The sequence below is a fragment of the Halichoerus grypus genome, chromosome 15 (genome assembly GCF_964656455.1).
Source record: "Halichoerus grypus chromosome 15, mHalGry1.hap1.1, whole genome shotgun sequence".
Classification (NCBI taxonomy): Eukaryota; Metazoa; Chordata; class Mammalia; order Carnivora; family Phocidae; genus Halichoerus; species Halichoerus grypus.
Genome location: NC_135726.1, coordinates 55,488,899 through 55,504,477, shown reverse-complemented (window position 1 = coordinate 55,504,477; position 15,579 = coordinate 55,488,899). Strand labels below are relative to the sequence as shown.

Below are 15,579 nucleotides of genomic sequence, written 5' to 3'. Positions count from 1 at the left end.
GAAAGACTGAGAAGCTGCTGCCGAACAGAGGAGACAAAGGAGATGTGGTGATAAATGGCATCTTGCATCAGATTCTGGAACAGAAAATAAAGGACTTTAGTGTGAAAACTGGTAAATTCCAAATAAAGTCTGGAGTTTGGCTAATAGTCATGTTAGTTTCTTAGTTGCAACAAAGGTTCCAGAACAATGTAAGAAGATAACATTAGGGGAAGCTGGGTGAGGACTGTATGAGAACTCTGTAATATCTTTGTAACTTTTCTGTAAATACAAAGATATTCCAACAGAGGGGTGCCTGGGTGGCTCAGTGGGTTAAGCACCTGCCTCGACTCCAGCCCATCTACTTTCCCCTCTGCCCTGAGGAGCATCCAGATGTCCTGATTGCCCTATCTAAATATCCCTTTACTCCTAAAGAACATCATCAGGCCCACTGAGGAAATAGCCAGAAATACAGATGGAGATAGAGGAGGGGGCTGGGGTCCTGACTCCTGGGTCGGAGGGAGGAGGGGGCTGGGGGTCCAGATTGCTGGGTCTGAGCATGGAAGAAGCTCTGTGACCAGACTCCTGGGTCTCGGGGAGATGGGCGCTGCAGCCTGAAATACGTGGGGTTGAGGAATTAAATCCCACGACCCCAGCGTACTTTGCCGCGGCTCCGCACGCCCCAAGGGCCACGCCCCACTCCGGGCAAAGTCCCGTCTACTTTCTTTCAGACCCCTCCGCGCCGCTCTGGGCCCTGGAGAAACCGAGTCGAAGGTGCCAGAAGCGTCTTGAGACACCCCTGTAAAAATGGAACAGCAAGAGAAAGAGACTGGGCCCGAGGGGTAAGAGACGCAAGACCCTCCCCACGGGGAGGACTGAGACTAGAGAGGGAAGGGGACTGACTCAAAGAGAGTGTCAGAAAAAAGAAAAAAAAAGTCTCAAGTATCATCAGTTAGAAATAGACTCTCAGCAATCTTATTGACAGAGTTGAGCGAGATACTTAGGAATAGGGACACAGCTAGAAACAGATAATCGTGGAACAGGGAGAAATTTCAAGAAGGAGCCAGGAGAATCAGAGATATCAGGAACAGCCATAGAGCTGGAGAAATAATAATAATAATTGTCAGACCCAGGCCTTTCCTATGCACCTTTGGTACCACCAAGAGCCATCTTTTGGTTTGAAAAATTAAGGTTCAGCACAGGGAAGTGATTGGCCCGGAAACACACCTTGAGCGAGGCAGCCTGGAGCTGGAATTTCATTCTGTCTGATGCTGAAGTTCTGGCTGAGGTGTCTGTCTCTCTGTAAAGAGAGATGGGAAGAATGAATGAGAGAAAGATTGAGAGACTGAGAGAGAGAGAGAGAGATTGAGAGAAGTGGGTAAGGAAGTCAGAGGTGGATGCAGAGCTGAATGGACTCCCAGGAAAAGGGCTGGACCACAGTAGGAAGGACAGAAAGAGATGGTGAGACCCGCTGACCTGTCCTCTTGTCATTCCAGGAACAACCTGTCCCTGCCATCACCAGGGACCGAGCCGTGGACCCCTGCACCTTTCCCAGCCTTGCCACCTCTCCCCCTGGGCACCCCAGATCCAGCCCACCTGGGGCTCCCTGAGAGCTTGGCCTCTGTCACCGTCCCCATCCGTCTGGACGCCCTCTCCTACCTCCTGCACAGTGCCCTGCTGGGGGCCTACACCCTTCAACAGTCCTTGCCCTCCTGCCCCTGCACCCCCCAGACATGCTGCACCCAGCCAGGCACGGCCACAAGGCCATCCAGGGGACGCGGGGGCTGGGGCGTCCAGCGCAGGCCAGGCTGGGGCCAGGGCCAGCAGCGATGGCGACCCGGAAGGGCTGAGAGGCGCTGGCTGGGGGGGTCTGGGGCTGGCCCCAAGACTCCGCCGATGATGCCAGCATCGCCAGCATCACCACCAACGCTGCCTGACCAGGATGGGAAGCAGGAAGCCCCAGGTCAGGAGCCACCCCAGGAGACGCCTCCTGCTGCAGCAGAAGACTGGGAGACAGAGTACTAGGACCCTGAAGGTCCAGCTCCCCAGACTCCTGAGAGGGGCCCCCAGGGTCACCAGGAGGGTTTTCCTGGAGCCCAGGGTGACCTCAGCTATGGCAGAGATACCCCAAGAAACATCCTGCTCCTGTGTTTCTTCTCCCCAAACCACAGCCTCAGGAGTGGGTCCTGCGAGGCACCCCATGAAAACTGGAGCTGATTTAGGATCCCACGCCAGCAAAAGCCCTGAGCCTCATATCTGTGCCCAAAGCCATGCCTCTCCCCATTCCCAACACCACCTCCAACTACAGTGACAGCCCCAACCCCATCCCCCTTGCCTCTGTAGCCCCAGTCCTGTCCCCACTCTCAGTATCATATCCCCAACCCCACTCATTCCCATTTCCATCCCCATCTCCACCCTTAGTCCCAGCTCTGCACCCTCCTCCTCTACCTACCTCAGGCCAACCCAATCCTCATCCTTAACTGCCTCCTAAACTTGACCCCAAACCCAGCCCATCTTCAACCCCAGCCAACACCATCCCATCCTCCTTCTGGTCCCAGCCCCAACCATGACGTGCCCTGTGACCCACCTGCAAAGAACCCCATTGGCCCAACATACCCAGACACCTGCCACCCCCTCGACCCCGTTTCCTGCCCTTGGGAGTGGGGAGCCTTGGTTGAACAATAAATGGATGACTGCCCCATGTCTTGTGTCTCTGTGTGTGTGCTTACGCAGCTCAGGCTAACCCAGCGGGTGCTGTGAGCAAGGCCTGTGAAAGGGTGGTAGGGTCGTTGGGAGGGTCACAGAGAGAGGCCAGTGGGGCCAGGGGTTGCGGGGAGGGAGCACTTGGATCCCTGTTTCAGCGAATTCCATTTGGGGCCTCTGCCACCATTGCATTTTTGCCTGCTGGAAGCTGCTGGGCCACGGGCCATTGTGTGGGGAGGCTTAAGGGATTTGGGGGACCCAGGGAGCAGAGAGGCCAGCAACCTGGCTCAGCTCAGTCCGCACAGAAGGGCCGAGGCAGACAGAGGGCTTGTGACAGGCTCTGCCACTCAGGTAGGGAGCAGGCATTGGACCTATAGGCCCCCTCCTCCACCAAGACCTAAGGGTCCATCCTCTAGCTCCTTCCTCTCCCGGGGGCCTGGGGGGGTCCCAGCCCCTAGCCCCTCCTCACCTGGGATCTGGAAGTCTAGGTCCCCAGCTCCTCCTTCCTCAACTGGGAGTCCAGATCCTGACCCCATCTCTCCCCGTCTCCACAGATCACCATGTACAGCTTCATGGGTGGCGGCCTCTTCTGTGCCTGGGTGGGGACCATCCTCCTGGTGGTGGCCACAGCGACAGACCACTGGATGCAGTACCGGCTGTCGGGGTCCTTCGCCCACCAGGGCCTGTGGCGATACTGCCTGGGCAACAAGTGCTACCTGCAGACAGAGAGCATCGGTAAGGCTCCGGGGCGGGGTCTGCGCCGGGCCTGGGGTGAGAGCCCCCCGCGGGGCACAACCTCGCCACCTGTTCGGCTTGTGGAGAACTCTGTGGCTCAGAGAGGGAAAGGGACCAGCCAAAGATTGCTCAGCACAGAAGAGGCAGAACTGGGATTTCAGGATTTTTTTCTAGTACAATTACTCCTGGCACGGAGTCAGGTGGAGCGGTTGGGGGCGGGGTTGGGGTTGTCAGAATAGCATTTCCTCAATATCGATGACGTATCAAGGACTAGGTTGGGTACTGTGGGATACGGAAGCAATACGGACCCTAAATTTGCCAAATACTGGATGGTAGTTTTTAAAACCTACTGTGCGCCAGGCTTTGTAATATATATGTCTATATGTACATGTCTATGTATGTATATGTATATATGTGCATATTATAATATATGTTGTAAAAATGGAGAAAAATAGCTCTTCCAGCATAAGGTTCTTGCAAGCTACATTATAATAATATACATTATATATAAGATGATATATATTATATAATATACTATATATCTCTATGTATCTCTCTCCATATGTATATACATATACATATGTACATACATACATATATACATATATATGGAGAGATACTCACATATATTGTATATTATATTATGTAATATATAATGTGCACTATATATTAATAAATCAATAATATACAATATGCATATACAGTAATAAATTAATAATATACAATGTGTATTATATATTAATAAATTAATAATATATAATATTACATATTTTATATGTACTAAATAGTGTAGTGGTAGTAGTAGTAGTAATAATAATAACGACTGGCATTTATTGAATGTTATTGAGTCCTACATGCTATTCTAAGTGCTTGACATGGATTAATGCCCTTGGTCTCCCAGCAACAGTGAGGGTGGTACCACTGTGTCTAGGAATAAAACATGAGACTTGTCCTCAAAAATCCAAACATTCTCTCCAGGGTTTTGGGAGGAGGAGCCAACCCTCCTGAGCCCCGCGACCGGCCAGATTTCAGCCACCCCATCTCACTGAACCTGCCTGGGGAGAGGCAGCAGAATGCCCCTGTGCAGGAGGGGTAAACCGAGGCAGGAAGCAGTGGAAAGACATGCCCCAGCCGCCAGCTCCCGAGCTCAGTCAGCCTCCTGACTTCATGCATGCCTTTCATTTCCGGAGGTCTCATTCGTCATGCTTCTACCATTTCTCCCGCTTCAGCCTGGGAAGGCCCCAAGGACATCCCCTCTGTCTTCTCTCTGTTGGGGATGGGGGGAGAAGGAGGCATGATGGAGGTCTGCAAGTTCATTTGACCTCAAAACCGAAATCCTCAGGGACATACCTCACCCTGATTGATCGCTGGGAATCTGTTCAAGCAGCTGGCTCACCGTGCACATCAATTGTAACTTGTTCACCAGACTCCAAGCAGGAGACGTGAACTTGCAGGGGCCAAACCCAGCCACAGACGCGTGTGTATAGTGTTTTTAAAGTTTCTTACGTCTCTGCCAGAATTTAAAAATTTGGAGATTTTAGGTATAAAAATCGGGACTTGTAGCTGTCTTTGAAAAATCCAGTTTTGCATCCTTCAAAGGTGGTCTCCCAGTCAGGGTCCCTCAGGAGACAGGTAGCACACCGTGATTTGAACAGGGAGAGTTTTGTCTGAAGATGGAGCTGAGAGGCAGTAATGGGTAACTGGGGGTGGGACACCACAGCCCCCACTTCAGCCTGCTGGGGGACAGATAAGCTGCTCTTTTTTGCAGCCACAGGCAAACCTCAGAGGCGTTTGCATTTTCCACTCCCACCTCACCACAACCAGGGGAAGGACATAGGCGAAAACATGCCCCATAAGTCCTCCAGACTTTTTTTTTTTTTTAAGATTTTATTTATTTGACAGAGAGAGACACAGCAAGAGAGGGAACACAAGCAGGGGGAGCGGGAGAGGGAGGAGCAGTCTTCCCGCTGAGCAGGGAGCCAGATGTGGGGCTCGATCCCAGGACCCTGGGATCAGGACCTGAGCCGAAGGCAGAGGCCTAACGACTGAGCCACCCAGGCGCCCCCCTGCAGACTTTTAAATACCCAGAGGCATCCGTAGTTTCCTGGGGCTGCCATGACAAAGGACCACAGACTGAGTGACTCCAACAACAGAAATGTACCGTCTCACAGCTCTGGAGGCTGGAAGTCTAATAACCAAGGTGTCCGCAGAGTTGGTTCCTTCTGAGGCTATGAGGGATAATCTGTTGCCTGCGTCTCTCCCAGCTTCTGGTGGTGGTTGTCTGGCAATCTTTGGCACTCCTTGGCATGTCAATGCATCATCCTGATCTCTGTCTCCATCTTCTCATGGTACCCCCGACCCTCCTAAATGTCTGTCTTTCTCCAAATTTCCCCATTTTGTGAGGATAATAAGTCGTTTTGGATTAGGAATCCGTCTGCGGGCGCCTGGGTGGCTCAGTCGGTTAAGCGGCTGCCTTCGGCTCAGGTCATGATCCCAGGGTCCTGGGATCGAGTCCCGCATCGGGCTCCCTGCTCTGCGGGGAGCCTGCTTCTCCCTCTCCCTCTGCCTGCTTCTCTGCCTACTTGTGTTCTCTCTCTATCTCTCTGTCAAATAAATAAATAAAATCTTTAAAAAAAAAAAAAAAAAAAAAAAAAGGAATCCGTCTGCTCCAGTAGGACCTCATCTTAACTTCCACATATGAATTTGGGGGTTGGGGGAGAGACACCGTTCAACCCGTAACAACATCCGTGGAGAAACAGCCAGCAGTTTTTCTTACTGAGGTTCACACAAGACAAAAGAGTGCATTTTGCAAAGATCCAGACTTTTTATTTTTCAGTGGCGGGATCCAGGCTCTGTCCCAGGTACACAGATGTCATGGGTCCTCTGAGAGACAGAATAGCCAAGCAGTTAAGAACAAGGGCTTTGGTGCTTGGTTGTCAACGCCAGTCGTAGCGCCAATTAAGGGACCCTGGATAAATCACTCTACCTCTCTCAGCCTTAGTTTCTTCACACCCGAAAAATGGGGATTAAAAATAGTACATACAGCAAGATGAGATCATAACTATTATTCCCAGGGCATGTCCTAAAGGGCCAGCCCAGAGCCAAGCACAAGAGACGAATGATTCTCAGTGCTCCACGTTCATTCACTCAGCATGTGCCCTGAGGACCCGCTATGCGCCAGGCGCCTGGTGCAGCAGTGAATGAGAAAGCAAGACCTTTGTCCTCACGTAACTGAGCAACCAGCAGGGAAAGACAGACATAAATAAGTTAAAAATAAATAAATAGGTCATTTTCAGGTATGGGCAAGTGGTTATCAAGGAAATGAAAGAGAGTGGTGGGAGAGAGGGTAGGAAGTGATTAGCAGGAGGATAGCGGGGAATCAACACTCATTCATCATTCATTCATTCATTCATTCATTCATCCATCCACCAAACATTTCTCCAGGCCTGTTTGCAAACGAAACTTGTGCTGAGGATGTTCTCCAGGTAGAATCCTGGCCTCAGGGAGCAATCAGGCTGGAAGGGGAAACAATCCAAAGAGCCACAGCCCAGAGCAGGGGATGAGGACGATACCTGAGGGGTGAAAGGGTACTTCCCAGAGGGGATTTGGGAGCTGGGCTGTGGAAGATGAATAGGAGCTTGCCAGGGGAAGAGAGCATTTGTTTGCAGAGGTGAAGGAGGAGGTGGGTCAGGGACGTGGAGAGAGGCAAGGCATCCCGGCCCTCAGGGGTAGCAGCTTTCGCCACTGAGGGCAGGGGTTGGCATGGGAGTGACCGTTCGGTGCTACCACAGCTTATTGGAATGCCACCCGGGCCTTCATGATCCTGTCCTCCCTGTGCGCGACATCAGGCATCATCATGGGCATCCTGGCCTTCGCTCAGCAGCCCACCTTCACCCGCCTCTCCCGGCCCTTCTCCGCGGGCATCATGTTTTTCGCCTCCAGTGAGTGGACCCACCTTCCCCGTCTCCCCACCTCCACCCCTAGCGTCCCTGCCCATTTCCATCCCCAGCACCACTCTCATGAGGAGAGGGGTTCCTCCTCATTCTCAGCTCCATGGCCATCCTAGTCGCACCCCAACCCCAACCCCAACTCCAAGACTGGTTCTAACGCCTAATGCCAGCGTCTTCTCACATCAGCCGCTGTCCCGTGGCTCGGGGCCGGCACTAACCACCGCCCAGGTTTAAGGGCGCGATTCCTAACAAGGCTGCCCCTACTTCAGTTGCAAGAGGGGTCCTCAGGTCATCTGCCCTTTTGACCCCTGGCTACAGGTGGTTCAGGGGTCCCCAGGACCCAGTCAGTTTCAGAAATTTGCTAGAAGTCACAGAACTCAAGAGAGCATTCCATTTACAATTACAGATTTATTATAAAGGGCACACCTCAGCACCAGCTCTATCAAGAGATGCACAGGGTGAAGCCGGAGAGGGTCTTAAAGGCAGAGCTTCTGCACCCTCCCCCCATGGTGTCCCACTGAGCTGTTCACCAGCCAGGAAGCTCCCGCACACTTCGGTATCCGGAGTTCCTGCTGGAGTTTCATTGACTGAGTCATTGACCCTGTGACTGAACTTAATCTCTAGCTTCCTTCCCAGGATACCAAGTGGCTTAAAGCCCCTACCGGCTGTTCTGTTCCTGTGGCTGGTCCTTCTGGTGACCAGGTCCTACCCACTGTCATCTCAGCTTATCAACATAAATCCAAGAGGCTCAACAATAACAAAGACACCCGTATTGATCAGGAAATTCCAAGGATTTAGCGTCTCCCTCCCAGGAACCAGAGCCCCAAACCAGCCCGTTCAAATTCTTTATTACACAGCACAGCCCCGTCCCATCCCCACCCCAAACCTACTCCCGAGGCACCCTCACCCTTTTCCCTTCCCACCCCAACCCGGCCCTCCGCCTTCCTCAATCTCACTCCCACCCCGATCTGGAAAACCCCACCCCCACCCCTTTTCCCACCCACCTCCCCCCATCTTCTCTCCCCAGCCTTTTTTGTCCTGTTGGCCTTGGCCATTTACACTGGAGTCACTCTCAGCTTCCTCGGTCGCCGCTTTGGGGACTGGCGCTTTTCCTGGTCTTACATCCTGGGCTGGGTGGCCTTGCTCATGACCTTCTTCGCAGGTACGAGGGCTTGGGGGTGGGAAGTTCAGCGTCCGTGGCAGAGTGGGCAGCACTCCAGAGGGTGAGATGATGGGGTATCCCACAGGGCCCCCCCAGCATTGAGCCAGAAGACAGACACCCAGGGAGAGAGGGAGTGCTGTTTTGGGGTCTTGGGTTGGGAGCCCAGGTTAGGAGGACTTGGGGGCCAAATGGGATCTCTTCTCACGCAGGGATTTTCTACATGTGTGCCTACCGGATGCATGAATGTCGGCGCCCGTCTGCTCCCCGCTGAGCCCAATGTACCCCCAACTTCATCTGGAAGTTAAAATGGGGCCACTGAAAAGGAGGGGGAGGGTCTAGAGGCCTGAAGTCCTGGTTCCTTTGGGCAGGAGGGGGCTCAGTCCTGGACTCTGGGTGGGGGCCTCTGACTCCTGCGTCCCAAGGGGGAAGGAGGGAGAAGGGGGCCTGGTGGGAGGCAGTTGAGATGACCCAAGGCCCAGCCCACGAAGAGGGGGTGTTAGAGAAATGGGATCTCCAGTTAGAGCGACTTTTTGAGAGCCTAATAAAACTGATATGAAACTACTAAGGTGTGGTCCTTGAGGGGTTGGGGTGATGAGAAACAGGTGTGAGTGGTGGATGGGGTGGGGGTGGTTGGATTACTGCGGGCCAACCTGCTCGGTCTCTGTAGGGATGGGGACAGACATGAATCACACAGTCCCCACCCAGGGGTTAACTATGACCTCTAGGAAACAGATGTGTGGGTCCAATTCTTGGTGTGTGTGTGTGTGTGTGTGTGTGTGTGTGTGTGTTTTTCCTAATCCCACATCACCGAGCAACTCAGTTCTGACACTATCTATGCAGAGGTAGTGTTAGATCCCACAAGTGGAGGACTCGGTCCTAAAGACTGCCCCCCACCCCCACCTCAGATGCCATCACAAGTGCAGCTTCTCACCTGGGCTTCTGGTCGACCAGCAGTAGATTGGAGGTTTCCATGACTCACTCTTTGGGTTTGATTAATTTGCTAGAGCAGCTCACAGAACTCAGAGAAAGATTCTACTTACTAGATCACCAGTTTACTATAAAAGGATATAACTCAGGAACAGCCAGATGGAAGGGACGCAGAGGGCAAGGTGTGGGAAGAGGGCAAGGGGCTTCTGTGCCCTCTCCAGGGGGCCCCTCTCCCCATTATGCACGTGTTCACCAACCTGGAAGCTCTCTGAACCCAGTCTTTGTGGGTTTTCATGGTGGCTTCATTACACACAGGCATCCTTGAGTGCATCATTGGCCACCGGTGATTACTCAGTCTTCAGCCCCTCCCTCCCCAGGTTGGGGGCTGGGACTGAAAGTTCCACACCTGGTTGGTTCCCCTGGCAACTTTCTTACTCTCAAGTGCCTACCCTGGGCCCCCAGTTGCCTCATTAACATAGCAAATACACCTTCAAGGCCCTCATCACTTATGAAATTCCAAGGCTTTTAGCAGCTTTGTGCCAGGAACAGCACAAAGACCAAATATGTATTTCTTATGAATCATAAGATCAGTGGGATAATACAATAAATGAAAAGATCTGTGGAAAAAACCACCTCGCCCTCCACTCACATCGTCTCCAGTCAGCATTCCTAACCGCCCCTCCCCTCCCTGGATGGGCCCCTCCAACTGGAAGCACCAGATCTCTGATCTGCACCCCGCCCCCCCCGACTCTTCACACACCATTCATGACCTTGACCTTCTCATTCATTCATTCATTACTTCATTCAATAAGCTGTGCCCAATTGCCATGAGATTTACTGATATCTATCATAAAATAATAAGACTATTTAGCAAGGCCCATTCTAATAATAAGAATATTAATTACAACCTACGCTAAAACTGTCATATTAATAGAGGCTTACTCCCTAGAAATATTTATTGGGGACTCCGCAAATAACAATAATACCATATTTATAGAGGCTTCCTCTACTAACAATGGCAATTGAGGCCTTCTCTAATCGTAATTTATTGAGGTCTATTTAAGTAGACATATTTACTGAGGCTTCCTCCAGGAATCATATTTATAGGAGTTTATTCTAGCAATAATAATGATGTGGTAACTCCAGACTCATCTCCGATATCCACTTGAAAAGAAGAGGCATCTCAAATCTCCCGTGTCTTAGTCTCTCCCACATCCCACACCAACTCCTCCCATATCTCCCCATCTTGCCCCGTTGTCATTCAGATGCTCCAGCCAAGAGTGTTGGGATCGTCCTCAGCTGCTTTGTTGCGTCCCACATCTGATTCATCAGCAAGTGCCGTTGGCTCCTACCTTAAAAATGTGTCCAGGAAGAATGAAGGGGGGAAATCGGAGGGGGAGACGAACCATGAGAGACGATGGACTCTGAAAAACAAACTGAGGGTTCTAGAGGGGAGGGGGGTGGGGGGATGGGTTAGCCCAGTGATGGGTATTAAAGAGGGCACGTTCTGCATGGAGCACTGGGTGTTATGCACAAACAATGAATCATGGAACACTACATCAGAAACTAATGATGTAATGCATGGTGATTAACATAACAATAAAAAATTTTTTAAAAATGTGTCCAGAATTTGATTCCTTGCTCATCCAGTTACCACCCTGATCTTGTTTCACCGGGCTTATGGCCTCAGCCTTCTAACCGGCTCTGCCAGTGCCCTTTCCCTCCTTCTGCTCCCCCGGCAGTCCATTCTCTACACAGAGGGATTTTTGTTAAGGCATGATTCAAATCACGTCACCCCTCAGCTCTAAACCCCCCAGTGGCTCCCAGCTCCAATGAAAAGCTAGTCTATCAAGGTCATACAAGATGCCCCGTGTTCCAGATCCCCGCTAACTCTTTGACTCAATCCTCCCTCCCTCACTGCAGCTCAGGGGCCCCCAAGACCGCCTTCAGTTTCGACAGTTCGCTAGAAGGAATCACTGGAAAGCTGTTATGCTCATGGTTACAGATGATCATAGCAGAAAGGATACAGATGAAAATCAGCCAAGGGAAGAGGCTCGTAGGCAGCGTCCAGACCAGGTGTGAGCTTCCAGTTGTCCTCTCCCAGTGGAGTCATACGGACAGCGCTCACCGCGTCCACCAACAATGTGTGACGATCTGCACAGAGGACTGCCCGCTGGGGAAATTCAGTCCAGCCTTGGCGTCCAGGGGTTTCACTGTCCAGGGTCTGAGGCAGTTCTGTAGGCATGGAGAAATCACATGGCTGACCTCAGCTACTCAGTCTTCGGCCCCTTCAGGGGTCATCCTGACATGGCGTGGCCCAGGGCCCCCGCCATAAACCACACAGACAGGACACACTATCTAGTGTGGCTCAAGGACCCCAGGTGTTCAAAGACACTTATCAGGCAGGACATGCCAAGGATTTAGAAGTTCCTTTTCAGGGGACAGGCCACTCTAATCCTTTGTCAAGGTTAATGCTTGGCTTCTCACTTACTCTGCTCTGAGCCTTGCCGGCCACCAGGCAGGCACAGGTATGCGCCGCCCCCTCCTGGACGGCTCTTTCCAAATGTCTGTCAGGTTTTTGCCCCAAAGTTACCTTTTTCACCGAGATGCCACTGACTACCTTATCTGAAATCACAACGCACTTCCTCTCCCACTTGTTTGTTTTGCTTTTAAATATTTTATTTTGGAGTAATCCCTACACCCAACGTGGGGTTCGAACTCACGATCCTGAGATCAAGAGTCGCATACTCCACCGACTGAGCCAGCCAGGTGCCCCTCAGCTCACTATTCTTAGCTGATAGTTTCCATCTAACGTTCTTTATTTTTTTTACACCAGAGTGGATACATGAAGCTACATTCTACTAGACAACAATTAGACTAAAAGATTTAGTACATTTTTATCATCATAATAGACTGTGTTAAATATTATTAACAGAGTAGGCCTCAATAGAAATGAGGGTGCCTTCCATAATAACTGGTTATAAGCAGCATTCGTGTCTTTACCATAGTGTGTATAGTGTAGGTTCGGCGAGGGTGAGGGACTCATGTGCTTTGCACACCGATATTCCCTCAGGGTGTGGCATAGTGCCTGACCTATAAGAAGTGCTGGTTGAATCAAATATTTCCGGGGGCGCCTGGGTGGCTCAGTCGGTTAAGGGTCGGACTCTTGATTTTGGCTCAGGTCATGATCTTGGGGTCGTGGGATGGAGCCCCACATTGGGCTCTGGGCTGAGCGTGGAGCCTGCTTGGAATTCTCTCTCCCTCTCCCTCCCTGCTCGTGCTCTCTCTGGAGATAAGGATGGGGTAGAGATTGCAGATGGGCTCTGTGCTCTGGCACTCCCTTCACCACACACCCATGGCCCAGATTCCTGAAGCCTGTCCGCTGCTCTTCACTAGACCTACACGCACCACCATTTTTGTGTCGGTGCCCCTGCTGCTTATGACCTGAATCTGCCCCTGGGAGCCTGTCCTCGTGAGCATGTTCTCAGGAGTGGCCAGTTACCTCGGTGGTGAGGGTCTGGGTGAGAGATGGGGGCCGGCAAACTGGAGTCTCCAATAATGGAAGAGGCCCCGGCCTCTTGAGTCACTCTGGGTCTCCCCTTCACCAGCTGTGGTGGGACTGTTGGCTCAGGTCATCTTCGTGACAGAGGTCCTCTTCCAGGCCATTCCCCGATTCATAGAGGTCACGTGTGCCTGCACTTTCTACCTGGGCTGTGTCACCTTCACACCTTCACCTCACACCTGCTCATCCTGATCCCTGTATGGGAGGAGGAGGCCAGTGCTGGGAGGGTGAGACGGTCCTGTGTGCCTGCCCCTGCCCCTCAGGCACCCTGATCTTGGCAATGAAGCTCACCACACGGGAGGCCCTTCTCAAGGCAGAGCTGTCTGTGAACTTTTATCAGAGGAGGATGTGGACGTGTCTTGCTCTCCACAAACTTCCAGAATTGTGATTCTCCACCATTTGCTTGCCTTGGGGATAAGCTCCATGCAGGGATCCAGGAGTCTGAGCCCCTGCCTGCCTGCCTCCTCCTCAGGACTCGAGTCCAGGTATCCAGCCCTCTTTTCGTTCAGCCGCAAGCATCCCGGCCTCCAGCCCCCTCCTTCCACAGAGACACTAGAATTGGGGCCTCCCTCTTCCAGAATGGAAGGTTGCGGAACCCACAGGAAAGCATGACACAACCCCCAACTGTCCCCTTTGGCCACATCCCCCCGTTTAACTCACACCCTGGTCTCATCTATCACCTCCCACCATGGGGCCCCCAAGCCTCTCTCACACCTCTTCCAGGAAGTCTCCACTGATGTTGAGGGTTCCAAGGGTGGGAGGTATAGAACCTAAAACAGAGGCAAGTTCTGAACCACCATCCAAACCACTGATGATGTGACACCCTCCCCACCACACACTGTGAGGGGAACCGGACCTCTGTGGGGGGAGGATGTTGTCAGGGCAACCAGAAAGGGAGGGTGTAAGGCAAGACTCATCTACCCGGAACTGAGTGAAACAAAACTGGCCTGGTTTTAAAGTCTTAAAGGCTTCTCTTTCTTGAGCTCAGAGGACCCGAGTCCAGATCACCAGCCTCTTCATCCCCAGGACCCAGACACCCAGTACTCACCTCCATGGAGCTCTGTCGGTCCCTGGCCCTACTCACTGGCTCCCTGGGCCTGGTGTCCATCCTGATTGCTCTGAGCACGGATTTCTGGTTTGTGGCTAAGGGGCCCAGGTTTTCATTTCACTCGGGGCTCTGGCCAAAGGAGTTTCACACCGAGGTATCAGGTAAGGGATAGTGGTCCCTCTCCTGTTGGGGGTGGTGGGCTGCCAGACGGGCGGGCACCGACGTCTTACCTCCGAGCAGGCTACATCCGTGCGACGCAGGGCCTCAGCATTCTGGCCACCCTGTGGGGACTGATGTCGGTGATCTTCCTGATCATGTCCTGCATCCCCTCACTGTCCATTCGAGGCTACGGGCCCCTCGTCTCTTCTACCATGGCTTTTGCTGCAGGTAGACTCTGGGCTGCACTTGGGCTCTGGGGACCGGTGGGTTCCCGCAGAGGGCCTGAGCCCTCTCTCTTGTCTTCATCCCCAGCCATTTCTGCAGTGGTGGCCATGGTGGTCTACACCAGCGAGCGGTGGAACCAGCCTCAACACCCCCAGATCCAGACCTTCTTCTCCTGGTCCTTCTACCTGGGCTGGGTTTCAGCTGTCCTCTTGCTCTGTACAGGTTACTGATCCTCCTGGACCTGGAGAGGGCAGCTGGGGGCTCTGAGACAGCAGGGTGGGGGCTAATGCTAACCTCTTTCTGCCACCCCCAGGTAGCCTGAGTCTGGGTGCTCACTGTAGTGGCCCCCGGCCTGGCTATGATGCCATGTGAGCCGGAGGCGAGACAGGCAGGATGAAGCACTATCCGCGGAAGACCTCATCAGGAGCCGCAGGCCCCCGCAGCCCTCCCTCTAGCCCTTACCCCCAGCCCTCCCGTAACCCCTCCATTTGTTTCTTCACCCATTCAACAAAAATTTGCCGGGATCTGGTTATTCTGAGATTAATTCAGCCACGACATTAGCTGAGGGCAAGCCAGCTCCCTGGTGGGCGACACTAAGCGCCTAGAAAGGAGTCAGAGCCCCCACGTGCCATCAGGTGGCTCCTGTGCATGGAGCCGGGGCAGGTGTGGACTCAGGCACGGCCCCATGTTGGCTCCCTTCTCCCGCCCTTGTCTTTCTCTGTGTTTCTACCTTGAAACCCCATCCTTTCTCTTTTCTCCTTGGTCTTTCCCACTTCAGTGCTCTTTCCTTCTCACTCTCTCCCTGATTTTGTCACCCTTGTCTTCACTCTGGTCTTCCTCGCTCACTTCATTAATTCATTTACTCCTTCAGCTGGCTTTTCCTGAGCTCATCCTTTCTGCTTGGTCTCACTGGGGATGCTGATGGGAGTCTGACCCGGGCCCTGCCCACTGGGGGCTGCAAGTCTGGTGGGGGAGGTGAGAGAGCAGGCAGAGCCCAGGATGGTGGGGAGAAAGACTGACTGTGTCAGGGGTGGGGGGTTGGGGGGAGCTTTCTGGGGTGAGGGTGTTTAGGGGCTTCTCGAGGGCCGAGGAAAGGCCATCCAGGCAGAAGGACCCAAAGGTGGAGGTGTGG

General features: G+C 52.7%; 3 protein-coding genes and 1 long non-coding RNA gene across 5 annotated transcripts; 3 read left to right on the top strand and 1 right to left on the bottom strand.

Annotated features, from left to right (window-relative positions):
* Nucleotides 1-783: 783 nt before the first annotated feature.
* Nucleotides 784-2,001, top strand: C15H19orf84 (chromosome 15 C19orf84 homolog). The gene is made up of 2 exons (XM_036104159.2): nt 784-818; nt 1,473-2,001. Exons 1-2 carry the CDS (start codon nt 784-786, stop codon nt 1,999-2,001), a joined length of 564 nt encoding a protein of 187 aa, XP_035960052.1.
* Nucleotides 2,002-3,239: 1,238 nt separating this feature from the next.
* Nucleotides 3,240-8,797, top strand: LIM2 (lens intrinsic membrane protein 2). Its single transcript, XM_036104161.2, has 4 exons — nt 3,240-3,414; nt 7,206-7,355; nt 8,392-8,526; nt 8,736-8,797. Exons 1-4 carry the CDS (start codon nt 3,240-3,242, stop codon nt 8,795-8,797), a joined length of 522 nt encoding a protein of 173 aa, XP_035960054.1.
* Nucleotides 8,798-10,548: 1,751 nt separating this feature from the next.
* Nucleotides 10,549-14,358, bottom strand: LOC118543277 (uncharacterized). Of its 2 annotated transcripts, XR_013444251.1 has the most exons (6): nt 14,294-14,358; nt 13,730-14,192; nt 13,307-13,553; nt 12,956-13,210; nt 11,481-11,688; nt 10,549-11,203 (listed from the first exon to the last, which is right to left on the bottom strand). It is a non-coding gene; the product is annotated as an uncharacterized LOC118543277 (long non-coding RNA). The 2 variants fall into 2 exon arrangements; XR_013444250.1 differs by having other exon boundaries at nt 13,307-14,192.
* NKG7 (natural killer cell granule protein 7) lies at nt 14,068-14,971 on the top strand. Its single transcript, XM_036104160.2, has 4 exons — nt 14,068-14,224; nt 14,304-14,450; nt 14,535-14,669; nt 14,761-14,971. Exons 1-4 carry the CDS (start codon nt 14,068-14,070, stop codon nt 14,817-14,819), a joined length of 498 nt encoding a protein of 165 aa, XP_035960053.1. The 3' UTR covers nt 14,820-14,971.
* The last annotated feature ends 608 nt before the right edge of the window (nt 14,972-15,579 follow it).

Coding starts and splice junctions, on each gene's coding strand:
- C15H19orf84 (XM_036104159.2), top strand. CDS start 784: ATGGAACAGCAAGAGAAAGAGACTGGGCCCGAGGG. Junction 819..1,472: donor AAAGAGACTGGGCCCGAGGG/GTAAGAGACGCA, acceptor TTGTCATTCCAG/GAACAACCTGTCCCTGCCAT.
- LIM2 (XM_036104161.2), top strand. CDS start 3,240: ATGTACAGCTTCATGGGTGGCGGCCTCTTCTGTGCCTGGGTGGGGACC. Junction 3,415..7,205: donor CCTGCAGACAGAGAGCATCG/GTAAGGCTCCGG, acceptor GTGCTACCACAG/CTTATTGGAATGCCACCCGG. Junction 7,356..8,391: donor CATCATGTTTTTCGCCTCCA/GTGAGTGGACCC, acceptor TTCTCTCCCCAG/CCTTTTTTGTCCTGTTGGCC.
- NKG7 (XM_036104160.2), top strand. CDS start 14,068: ATGGAGCTCTGTCGGTCCCTGGCCCTACTCACTGGCTCCCTGGGCCTG. Junction 14,225..14,303: donor GTTTCACACCGAGGTATCAG/GTAAGGGATAGT, acceptor ACCTCCGAGCAG/GCTACATCCGTGCGACGCAG. Junction 14,670..14,760: donor TGTCCTCTTGCTCTGTACAG/GTTACTGATCCT, acceptor TGCCACCCCCAG/GTAGCCTGAGTCTGGGTGCT.